General features: G+C 55.8%; 5 protein-coding genes across 5 annotated transcripts; 2 read left to right on the top strand and 3 right to left on the bottom strand.

The window, feature by feature from the left end:
* Positions 1–1,903: 1,903 nt before the first annotated feature.
* H310_10026 (hypothetical protein) lies at positions 1,904–2,520 on the bottom strand (the record flags this gene model as incomplete). Its single annotated transcript, XM_008876264.1, has 2 exons — positions 1,904–2,080; positions 2,143–2,520. 2 exons carry the CDS (start codon positions 2,518–2,520, stop codon positions 1,904–1,906), a joined length of 555 nt encoding a protein of 184 aa, XP_008874486.1.
* A 545-nt stretch (positions 2,521–3,065) lies between these two features.
* H310_10025 (hypothetical protein) lies at positions 3,066–4,926 on the top strand. The gene is made up of 2 exons (XM_008876263.1): positions 3,066–4,722; positions 4,791–4,926. The coding sequence occupies exon 1, from the start codon at positions 3,097–3,099 to the stop codon at positions 4,693–4,695; it is 1,599 nt and encodes a 532-aa protein (XP_008874485.1). The 5' UTR covers positions 3,066–3,096; the 3' UTR covers positions 4,696–4,722; positions 4,791–4,926.
* A 185-nt stretch (positions 4,927–5,111) lies between these two features.
* H310_10024 (hypothetical protein) lies at positions 5,112–7,343 on the bottom strand. The gene has a single exon (XM_008876262.1). The coding sequence runs from the start codon at positions 7,273–7,275 to the stop codon at positions 6,088–6,090; it is 1,188 nt and encodes a 395-aa protein (XP_008874484.1). The 5' UTR covers positions 7,276–7,343; the 3' UTR covers positions 5,112–6,087.
* A 4-nt stretch (positions 7,344–7,347) lies between these two features.
* H310_10023 (inosine/xanthosine triphosphatase) lies at positions 7,348–8,887 on the top strand (the record flags this gene model as incomplete). The annotated part of the gene is made up of 2 exons (XM_008876261.1): positions 7,348–7,434; positions 7,511–8,887. The coding sequence occupies 2 exons, from the start codon at positions 7,348–7,350 to the stop codon at positions 8,120–8,122; spliced, it is 699 nt and encodes a 232-aa protein (XP_008874483.1). The 3' UTR covers positions 8,123–8,887.
* A 159-nt stretch (positions 8,888–9,046) lies between these two features.
* On the bottom strand, positions 9,047–10,804 carry H310_10022 (hypothetical protein). Its single transcript, XM_008876260.1, has one exon. It carries the CDS (start codon positions 10,767–10,769, stop codon positions 9,225–9,227), a length of 1,545 nt encoding a protein of 514 aa, XP_008874482.1. The 5' UTR covers positions 10,770–10,804; the 3' UTR covers positions 9,047–9,224.
* Positions 10,805–11,940: the final 1,136 nt, after the last annotated feature.

Below are 11,940 nucleotides of genomic sequence, written 5' to 3'. Positions count from 1 at the left end.
AACTCCATCAATTTGGTACAAATGCGGTCGCGGTCGAGATATACGATTTCGGCGAAGTTGGAGTAAATGTGGTCCAGTACTGTATGTGCAAGAAGAAATTGCAGAGGCCACTTCTGGAACGACCGAACACCGTAATGAGATCTGACCAGGGATCAGGAACTTCAAAACGGCGCAAGAGAATGCAGAGAGCCTCGACGCTCGTGCATGCAGTTCGCTCTGGTGTGACAATACGAGGTGGGATCCGTAGGTAGTTGACGAGGGCAAGCGTGGATTTGGAGAATCAACGTGGATAAAATCTTTAGTCGCAGAGGTACTCGGCTACGATAGATCAATTGATGCTCAGGATGCATTTTGAACTTTGTCGAGCATTCCATTGGCTAACCTAAACATTTGACTCACTGCAGACTTCCTAAACGTGAATTCGCCAGACTTCGGACTTCAGACTTCAACAAAACGGAAGGTAGAAGAAAGTCTATGAACTACTTAGATTTCAGACTTGCTAAACGTCCCTAATGTGCGATGACGCACGGCTTTGACGAAGGCAAGACAGGATTAAATCGAAGGAGCCATGAGCTTGCAATTAGAATTTTGAAGTTGCGCATGGATTTGACCTTGCGTTCGACTGCATTTTGTTATACGTTGGCAGGGTATAAGGTTAAATAGGTATGATGACCATCATATAAACTCTGAAATTGAATATTCGTTGTGTTGTGTGGTTACGGAGTGCCAGGATGAATTGTGAAAACATTCATGACTTACTTTAGCATACCGTTTGATGCTGTCGCAAATTGTGAATGAATGACGTGGCATCGCCTGTGATGGACCGTGCCAACTCGTACATGCTCGAGTTCCAAATCATTTCAAATCCCATTTGCAACGGACTGGCTGCATCCTGTGCACCTCCTTGTAGACGCCTTTCAATCAAGTGGCGCGTGAAGTCATGTGGAGTTGTCGGTGGAGGCTTGGCGAGGTGTGGTGCCATTATATATATTGCTCTGGTACATGGTGTCTTGGGCCTGTCGGCCCTTCATCCACTTAGCTCGTTGGCCAGGAACCACTTCGCGGTTGGTTTTGTCGCGGATTTGAATCACCCAAATCAACGCCGCAGTCAGATCCTCTCCCCTCTTGCCATGCAGCCACTTCACCACGTGCACGTGCCCATTCTGGCGGCTTTGCCTAATGCATTGGATTCTTGCTCTTACTTGTTCGGTGGCAGTTCATTGTGCAGAAAATAAACGATGGTGCCGTGGCCATTCCTTGCTGCCATCTCTAGCGCCAGGTCGGAACTTCGGGTGCTCTGGTGTCTGTTTAGACATCGCAGGATTTCTAGATGACCCCGTGCAGCTGCCGGCACTTGAACACCATTGAACCCTCTGGTGAAATTTTTGCACGACAGTCAAGTAACCACACACGTCACCGCGCTATCGAGAGCATTGCCCAATCACAAACAACCCAGCGAAACCAAATGTTGAATCATCGCCAGCCTTCCGCATCTCGCAGCGCCGACCACGAGCTCGGCACCCGGAATCGACCCATCACAATGAGTCAAGTAAGTGCAGTCAGATTCCCACGGTGTGCAGCATCGATGAGTGAATCGCTTGACATGACAAACTTTTGGGTCTCCTTGAGCCACTTGTTGACCTAAATTTGGCCGTAAAACGCTGTGTCCGCACTTCGTTTACCCCGGCGGGCGTGCAAGTACCGCAGCATTGTCCAATGTCCAGATACAGCCCAGCATCCAATGCCATCGCCGTGCAGCCTTCGGTTCGGTTTTGGTGAAGGAATTCGACCATGGTCAAGTCCCCCATTTGCCGCCGCGTTGTCCATGGCCGCCTTCGAGCAGCCTTCCGTGCAATACCGATTCAGCCACTGCCCCACTCGGAGGTGGCCATTCATGGCTGCTCTATCCATCGAGCTGAATCGTACAGCCGTTCTTGAGGTGCTTGTGCAGCCACTGGACAACATCCAAGTGGCCGTTCGTGGCGGCACCCTCTATGACAGGCAGTGCCGCTTCAAAACCATGACCATGCAACCACCGCACAACGTCGAAGTGGCCATTCGTCGCCGCCCTGTCCATCGCCTGTGTCGTACAGAGCACGTCCACCCATCGGGATGTGGATGGTCTTTGAAAAATTCAAGGACATGCCGATGGTTGCGCCATGCCGCCACATCGATTAACAGCAGCATCATGGCCGGAGTCACTACGACACATCCAAAGGCACACTCGACGACGTCCATGCGACCGGAGTATGCGGCGTACAGCAGCACAATGCCATGCGCGTCTTCAATGCAGTCCAAGAGCCGATTCAGCCGCGTCAAGCCGTTCTCGAGCAACCACGCGTCCAGCACCGCGACGTTAGCAGCATATTCTTCGTGGGAATAAACGTTCCGTGGGAGACGTTGTAGGTACTGCAGCTTCAGCATCCTATGCATGTCCGAGTGATACCTATCTCGAAACTCTCCGATCATGCCTGATATCGACGGCGAGAAGTACGCGCGGATAAACGGATCCGCCGCCATGGTGAACGAGCCGCACAATCCTCCTTGCCGTCATGGTGCACGCTTGTAGTAACTTCAGCAATATGACGCATTATTCCCGAAATTCAAGACGAATTTCATCAAGGTTCATTCATACGTAAGCAATCCAAATTTGCACCTGCGCCAGAGCATCGCTACTTCTGGAGTCGGCCTCGAGGTACCCCTCAGAGCCATGCCGCACATTGGCAACGGCGTCTGCCGCACGGTGGACTATAGCGACAGCGGATGCGCTTGGGTGCACCTCGTTGATGACCATACGTCGATGACTAGGCTCGCCCTTCGAGCACTGCACAACGTGCAAATTCGAGATAGGTCGTATGTGGTGTGAATATGGCATGCCTTTGGATGTATCATTGAGTCAGGTGAAGAGGCGCCAACATGATTCGAAGGGCACTTGCTTCGGCCTGGCTTCCATCCAGTTATCCTCCATCGGCGACGTATCCAACCGTTGCATTGGCCACTCACTCTCTGTCATGGTTGAATTCGTGACGGCATGCGATCGATTTGAAACGGAAATCTGCGAATAGATCTTGAATCGTTCAGAAGAGCGACAGCAACATGGCTGCTGTCAACGCCGCGACGCAGCAGACAAGGCGCGCGTACGTCGCTTCCAGTGCGGACGTGTGGGCACTTGGCATTGCCACCGTGATTTGCGGCCAGTACTTTGCGTGGAATGCCGGGCTTGTTGCAGGGCCAGTCAGATTTGGTTACGGCGTGCTCTTGACCGCCCTGGCGTTCCTGTTTTTGGTCATGTCGCTCGCAGAAATCGCGAGTGCGCTGCCGTTTGCTGGCGGCGTCTTTGGCATGGCGCGCTGCACGCTCGGGTTTTACGTGGCCTTTGTCGTCGGGTGCTGCGAAATGGTGCAGTATGTCATCTATTCCGGGATGACGCTGGTCTTGACGACGCAACTTGTCTCGCTACGGTGGCCATGTGTGGTGGGGTACGAGCCCGTGCCTTGGGTGGCGCTTCAAGCGATCGTGCTTCTGGGAGTTCGACTGGGGGGTCGGCCATTTTGGCGCACACTGTTTGGTCTGTCCACGCTTTCGCTGGTCGTCGTGTTCTTCTATGCCCTTTGCGCTATGTCGAATGCTGATATGGCCACATACGGTGGGGGGGGCGAGGTTCCCTCCCAAGAAGGGCTGGCGGCATTTTTTCAAGCGTTGCCGCATGCGGTGTGGCTCTTTAGCGGGATCGAATCGCTGGCGACACTACCAGCATATGTCGAGGACCCGTGCAAGGCCATTCCAAAGGGTCAACTTGCCAGCATGGCAACGCTCCTTCTGTCGAGCTGCTGCATTTATCTGGCCGCCATCAGCTTTCCCCCAGGAGCGGCGGCCCTGCCTGGTGCTTTTGCAGTGCTTAGCGGGGGTTTCAGTGTGAGCTTCAACGTGACGGAAGTCAACTCCAACTTGCTTTCGATCCCCGCCATTGTGGCCGGCCTCCCAGGTTTTTCCCTCGCAACCAGCAACATTTTAGCCGCCTTGGCCAGGTCGAACCTCGTCTCGACCATCGTCATCCATCGGTCTGCGCCGAACAAGACTCCGATGAGAGCGATCGTGCTCGTGTCCGGCCTCAACATCGCAACGAGCTGGGCTCTACAGAGCGGTCACTGCACCGTGCTATACAACCTCGCGAGAGCGCTAGGATTTGTGGCGTACATTGCGCAGGGCCTTGGGTTCATCGCGTGGCGACGGCGGCATAATCGTGTCCCTCGTGGGTACATCAGTCCAGTGGGGATGGCAGGGGCCACGTACTCGGTCGTGGTCTTCTCGCTCGGCTGCATCTCAACGCTGTGCTGCCAAGAAGACTCGTTCGATGCGTTGATCGCGACGACTGGCCTTGTGGCCGTCCTCACGGCGTACTACCACGGATACGCGAAGCACCACCAAACGTTCTCGACGGACGAACACATGCTCTTGTTTTTTGGTCGCATCGAGTCGGCGACGAGTGTCCACGCAGAAGCGAAAAACAAAGCGTCGCCCAGATCGCGATGGAGTCGCGTGCGGTCGCAGCTGCGCCTGTTCCTGCAGCGTCAGGCGGTGGTGAATCGGCGGCCAACGGTCCCGACGAGGTTTCCCGCCATCGCCCCATCGCTGCTCACGCAACGGTCCGAGTCTCGCTGTGCCACCGTCCGCGTGGGCGGCTTGTTGTCCTGACCCCGACGAATCGGTGTGCTTTGCATGGTGAGCACAAGCGCGCAATTTGTTTTCAACGACATGCAGTGTAATGTCGCGCTGACCAGCGAATATAGCCCCCTTTTCCTTGCCAAGAGAACGGATGCCCCTTGCTTTCTCAAGGCACGTTCGATGACGCCACGGACTAGCCATTGAAAGCAGCAGAGACGAGTGTAATCGTTCGAGTTGTGTGTGTGTAAATGCAAATCCGCCCCCCATTCAGTCTTCCTCAGGGCATTCCTCCCAGTCGATGTGGCTTTGGGCTACACCAGCACGACAGAATCGTGCCAAACCGATCGTTGCCACAGAGCATGGCGCGGTATGAATGCCAAAGCGAAACGTTATGGGCCATCGTCTGGATTCTTGGAATGCCAACGGTCGCGATCAAAATAGATTACGTGCTCTCTCATAGCGCCATCGGCTGAGGAACTGTTCGCACTTGCGAATCACTCGACTTCATCGATGTTCCAGCCACGAGCCGACCTGATCTCGGACGCTCAGCTCGCCTCGATAAACATTGGTGACTTCGTGCCTGTCCAGACGACCCGGGCATTGTCCAAAGCATATCGCCGCTTGAGCCCGACGGTCGGGGCCGCCGTTGGGTGCGTCGTGTGCGTGCTCGTTGGGTTTGACTCAATTGTCAACAACTGGTCCATCAACGACTTTTGTGGCAACGGCTTGCAGTTCCGCACGCCGCTGGCGCGCTCCAAATCGATCTACGACGTCGCCGCGGCGTACAATTTTGCCCATGGCATGAACATCTCGAAGCTGTCCAACATCGGCCACTGGATGACCGACTACGCTATTCAGAAACTCGTCGAGATCGACCCGAGTGTTTATGTGATCTCTGGCGGGACGTACGAAATCACGGGACCAGCGATGAACTTGTGTTCGTCTTTCTCCGGCACATACACGGTCGCCGACGTGGCCGAGCCCGTCAACCTCGGCACGGCCACGGATGGGATCACGTACCTTCGGGGAAACTCGCTGACGCATTTCATCACAGAAGACTTGACCAAGAACTTGCCCGATCCAGCCTCCACGTCGTCGGACCTGGAGGCCCTCGGGTTTGTCGCCGCTCGCATCCAAGCGGACGTGAAGCTCACGACGGCGTTTCGCGTGCACAACACGTCGACGCCGCAGTCGAGTCTGGTCAAATTTTATCGGTTGTACACCAAGAGCTACTGCACGGGGTGTCCGCCGATTGCTGAGCTTGGCCGTGGGAAATGCAACTTCACGATGGAGTTTGACCCACACTCCAACTTGTTGAACGTGACGAGCGACTTCGTGCTCCATTCGTCGCACGACGTGGGGCTCATGTTTAGCCGCGACATTTACAGCTCCATCTCGGTCGTGCTCAAGGCCCTGGCGCTATTACTCGTCATCGGGGGCTACCTCGCGAGCCGCAAGACGGTCCAGTGGGCGGAGGTGACCCCGGACAAAGTCGAAACGGTGTGGACCAAGATTGTTCAGATCTTTGCGCCGCGGTACTTTCCCCACCTGAGCCATGCGATTCGCTTCGATATCTTTTGCTACAACAGCGATCACTTTGTCGTGCTGTACGCGCTCAGCATCATCCTGGACACGAAGCATGCCGTGGTCTTTACGAGAGAAGTGAGTGTATTCAATCGCCACAGCAACCACATCGGGATGACGCTCCAGTTGTTTGCGTTGAGCACGCGGGTGTTGTGGCTCAACATCGCATTCCTCAAGCTGTGCAAGGTCGCCATGAACCTCGTGGCGCCGGCAACGTACTCGGGGCAGAGCCGCGTGATGCCGTTTTTCAACTTTAGCAGCGTCACGATGATGTACTTGACGACGATTTTGCTCTTTTTCATCCCCGACTACATCGAGTACAACAATCAGAGCCGATGGGATATTCACCATCGCTTTGAGGTCCTGGACGGCCAATTCGTCGACTTTTTCGAGGGCTTTTACATCCGCGTCGTGCTGGCCATCTTGGTCGGGCTCGTCCTGAACGTGTTCATGGTCCTTACGGTGGACCACCTCCTCCTGTCGGGCCTCGTGTGGCGGCCGCTCAAGGCCAACAGCTTGTCCCGGCAAGCGATCTTCAATTCGACGTGCGTCCTGTGCGACTTGGTCGACGACGTCGACTTTGTGAAGGACGACGCGATCGTTACGTGCCACGCGCGTCGCCTCAGCACGCTTCAGTGGTACTTTATGCACCACATGCTGTGCTTTGGTTTGCCCGAAAAGGACTTGGCGAAGAGAAAACAAAACTTGCACACCACCACCGCCACCGACTCGATTGCGCTTGAATCGAAAGAAGTCAAGCACATCGTTGGCCAAGACAGCACCGGCCACATCCACCTCTTTGACGACACCCTCGCCGACGTCAAGAGCCTCCCGTTCAACATTAAGATTTTGCGCAATACGCCCATCGTGATCAAGTAGCACTTGGTAGCCGAGGCCACACTCGTCAAGGGGACTGCTGGCCCTTCCCACCGTCGATGGCGATCCGAGTGCGCCGACGCAAGACGGGCAGCGCATGCGACGGCGCAATGGAGGTGTACAACTGTACAGGATGCAACCACTTAACATGCAAGTCAACTGGTTCGTACAAACAACAACTAGTATTCGGTACGCTCAGGGGCGATGCCCAGAGGGAATGGCATGTCCTGTTTAGCGCAGCATTTGACGCTGTGCCTGCTGGGCGACTCGCCCTCAGTCGCTGCCCTCCACTTGCTCGTGGCATCCGCCGTGACTGTTGCTGGCATTTTCATTTATTCTACGATTTCTCATTTACTATGTTGAAGCGTTCATTTATCGGATGCAGTTGGCCAACAACAGTATGGCGGCGGCACGCGGCACGAGCCATCACGTCGTTGTGGCGTCCAAGAACCCAGTCAAGGTGGGCGCCGCGCGAGATGGATTTGAAAAGTCGTATCCAGGCCATAAGTTTGCCGTCACTGGCGTGAACGTCCCATCTGGCGTGTCGACGCAACCCATGACGAGTCGGGAGACGTTGGTCGGCGCGACGAACCGACTGCACGCAGCGCGCGAGCGCGTTCCAGACGCAGACTTTTGGGTCGGCATCGAAGGCGGCGTCGAGCAAACGATTGTTGGCGACGGACACGATCCGCACGTGATGGAAGTGTTTGCGTGGATTGTGGTGGAGGCCGCGGACGGCACGCAAGGCATGAGTCGAACAGGATCGTTCTACCTTCCCGAAGGAGTCGTCAAGCTCGTTGTGGGTGGCTTGGAACTTGGCCATGCAGACGATCAAGAGTTTGGGCGGACCAACTCGAAGCATCAAACCGGCACAGTCGGGCTGCTCACAGACGACCGCATCACGCGGCAATCGTACTACGAACACGCCGTCTTGCTGGCGCTCATTCCACTCAAAAACTCTCAGTTTCGCTTTGCCTTGCCGACAGTGCACCTTTAATACGTATCGACGGAGGGCAACGATGACTCTGCGACTCAAACTACGCGTAACATCCCACCATGCACCGACGGTGGCGCGGAAACCCCGCTTCGAGCCTCCTCAATTGCTCTCTGAACTTATGAATGCACTGGCATATGGAGGAGCGCAAGCTTTACTTTCCTTGCGACTCGGCCTTCTTCAGCGTAGAGGCTGCCGACTCCGACCCCCGTAAAAGCCGTCGAGGACATTGGTCTACACTGATTGTCGGCATGCCATTGCGTGAGAGTGTTGTCGAACGGTCTGGAGCTGCATGTGCGGTCCAGGCAACGTCACCACTGCAAATCTGTGGCTGTGCGCGGTGAACCACACCGTTCGAGTCTGGAACATGACGCCCCCCCTTGTCCATGCCAGCATCCCCCCCTTCAACGACACCACCAATTCCCCTGAAAATGAAATCATCACATTCCCTGTCGGGCCTGTTCTTCCATCGGCCACAAGCTCACCCCTCGATGGACCGCGAGCCGCGACCGTCTCTTCTTGGTCCAACGAGTCGGTCGCTGTGACTGCTGCTGTTTCCGGAGTTCTTGTCACCGTCGCTGTTGGCTGGGCTTGCCGAATCCGACAAATGCGCGCCACCATGACACGGGGACACTCGGATGATAGCGGCCCGCTCGATTATACTTGCGAAGGCAGCCCTGTCGATCACTCGGCCCTAGCAACACCTTCATCGCCATGACGTACTCGGATATCGAGTGTTGGCATAATACATGGTCGGTTCCTTTCCGAGTTTGGAGGCTAAATTCCACGGTGCTTCCTCTCGAACACGACGGTAGATGGGATGGAGCCCCAGCAGATTACGACAACGACGAGCGATGGGTACCTTCCCAAAGCTGCTGCCCTCGCATGGGCATGCCGTCTCCCCACCACACCGAAGCCAGGCAGGCGTTGAGATGGGGTTTGTTCTGACATGGGACCAAATCGTTGGTTCGATAAGCCAACAGCCCTACGTCGTCGATTCGTTCTAGCTAGAGACCCTGCGCCTATCGTTCATTGACCTCTTCTTGGGGATTGTCGTCGACGGCGCCCGTCCATCGGATCCACCGTGGAACCATGCCAATTCTTGTCATGGCAGAGTGGGAAGCGGCGTGATGCGGTTGTTCAAACGGGGGTCGTGGTGGGTTGGAACGATGGATTGCACCTTGGACGAGAATGTGCCTCGCCACTGCGGGCCCCATTGCGTAGCTTTGAGGCGGTAGTGCCATCTCTGGACCGGTCGTTTTGCTTCGTGCTTTTGTTTGGCCAAGTGGGCAAAAAAGAGCAGCGCGCGCTCTTCCGTCGAAAACATTTGGCGATGTCTTGCAATCCAGTGATAGTACAGTGACTTGACAACGACGATGGCGGCGCACAGCCCAAGGCAGGGCAGGCTATCGTTTTGACAAAACAAAATCGACACCATCGACATGCCAAACACCCCGATGGCAAAGATGGCGCCAGGCACTCCCACCGGGCTCAGGAACTGTCGCTTCAAGAGTTGGTGCCGTCGCTTCAGGTAGATGTAGCTCACGCACTGAGCAATGTACGACACAAAGCCAAACGCCATCCCGACGTGGTACATCGTCGACTCAAACCCGTCCACGAAGTGGCTGAAAAAGCACGGGGCAAAGCTGACCAGCACGGTCACGTAGATGGCATGGCATGGAGTTTTGTACGTGGGATGGCGATGCGCTAGCAGTGGAGGGATGAGCTTGGACCGCGCAAGGGCGGCCAGAATGTTGCTTGCCGCCAAGATGAGGCCAGGCATGGTCGCGATGGTCGCAGGCAGCGATATCAGCATCGCGGTTGGCTCCGTCACGTTGAACGATGTTGAAAAGCCACCGTTCAAGGCAAGTACGGCTCGGGGCAACGAGGCAACTCCTGGGGGAAAGCTGATGCAGGTCAAGTAAACACTGGCGGATGTCGCCAAGAGCGTGAAGAGGCTGGTCAGTTGCCCGAGTGGAATGATGCGCTTCGGATCGGGAACGTCGTTGGCAAATGTATTTACGGCTTCGATGCCACTGTAGAACCACGCGGCGTGGGGCAGGGACCGAAGAAATTGCACCGCGCCACCGACCACCATGTAGTCGGCGCCGCCACTGTGGACAGGCAAATTTGCATAGCTGACGCCGCTCATGAGGTAGAGGAATATCACGACGAGTGACGTCATTGTGAGCACGACATTACATCGCCAAAAGTGGCGGCCACCCACTCGAAGCAGCGCCACCAGTGCTGCATACGTGACAGCCCACATCAACGGCTCGAAGGGCATCAACCAAGCCCCATGCGCCGCCACCATGCGCGCCACGGACACAGCGCCACACGTGGCGTACATCGTGTACTCGAGGATTTCGCAGCAGCCCATGAGAAAGCCCAGATAAAAGCCCAACGTGCATCGAGCCAAACCATAGACCCCGCCCGCAAACGGAAGCGCGCTGGCGATCTCTGCCAACGACAGGACAAGGCACACGTACGCAGTGCCCATGACGACAACACCAAGGCCGAAACTCACCGTCCCGGCCGCCAGTCCAACGTTCCAGCCGTAGTACTGGCCGCCCCCGACGATGGCAATGCCTAGGCCCCACACATCCGCCGGCGTCGGAACATACGTTGTCGGTGTCGCTCCGTGCAGCATGGCACGAAGGCAAAATGGAGAGGTCAAGGCTAAAGTTACACTCCATGCACGATCCGTTTCGAGGCGATCGCATCGGACGTCCTTTCGTCCAAATTCGAGTGAAAGCTGACGAAACGAATCTGCAACGGATGCGAATGTTTCAACGACAAGCCGCCGTGAAGAAAAGTCGCGCTAGTCTGCTACAGCACTGTGCACATCGATCACTCCACGATGCAGTGGCAAGACCACTCGGTCATGATGCGAGATGTTATGGCACGATCGAGGCCATGTGCAACCTCCATTGCAAGGGAACGCCACGGTGGACCGTTGGTGGCACTTTATCGACGTTGATCGAGTTGCGTTGTTGGCAGTGTTTGGTCGGTGCGTCACATTTACGACTCTAGGAAAAGTGGGGCGCTTAGGATGGGCGCACCGTGTGCCGAATTCGAGACGCGGTGGGTTCGCCACAGCTCCTGCAGCGCTTCCTCAAGAACACTTGAGCATATCGGTCATGCGCTGGGCTAGCAGAGGTGATCGATGTATCGAGCAAAGTGGAATGCATGATGGCGGGGGGGGGGCTGGCCGCGACGGGCGTGAAGCGGTGTACTGGCGACAGGCAATGGGACAGCAGCCGACGAGTGGATCTCTGGCTGGCACAGCAGAGGTGGTTTCATGGTCCCCGCAACCTCTCCAGTGTGTGATTGGTTTCTTAGCTCTGTGCTTGAAAACAGGTCATACCAATGGGGTCACACCATGGAGTCGGTCGTGTCGGGGGACATGGTGGTTTTCATTGAGGTGGTCGCGACGGCATTTGCACGAATTCGAACCCGATAGCCACCACCCGCACGATGATGGTTTGTGCGAGCAATTGCCGCACAGTCGTAGTCTGCAAACCCTTGTCTCTGTGTCCGTTTGTTGGAGGCAATATGAGCGTCGAGAACGTGCTAGTTGGGTCGTACCGCGTCGTGCACTCAACGGCACTCGGATGAAGAAGGAGCAACCCCCCCGATCAGACCCAAAGAGGGCATTCCAACACGAAAATGGTTCGCTTCACCCCGGAATGGTTCTTCTCACAACAGACGATAGATTTGGCTGAAAACATCTCCAACGTGTCATGTTGGAAAGGGGGGAAGAATCCCAACGGTCCCCTTCCATGCAGAAGTCGCCAGTACCACAAGTCGCAGGTACCATG

Source organism: Aphanomyces invadans, assembly GCF_000520115.1.
Source record: "Aphanomyces invadans strain NJM9701 unplaced genomic scaffold supercont1.24, whole genome shotgun sequence".
NCBI lineage: Eukaryota > Oomycota > Saprolegniomycetes > Saprolegniales > Verrucalvaceae > Aphanomyces > Aphanomyces invadans.
This window is presented reverse-complemented; position numbering and strand designations above follow the sequence as displayed.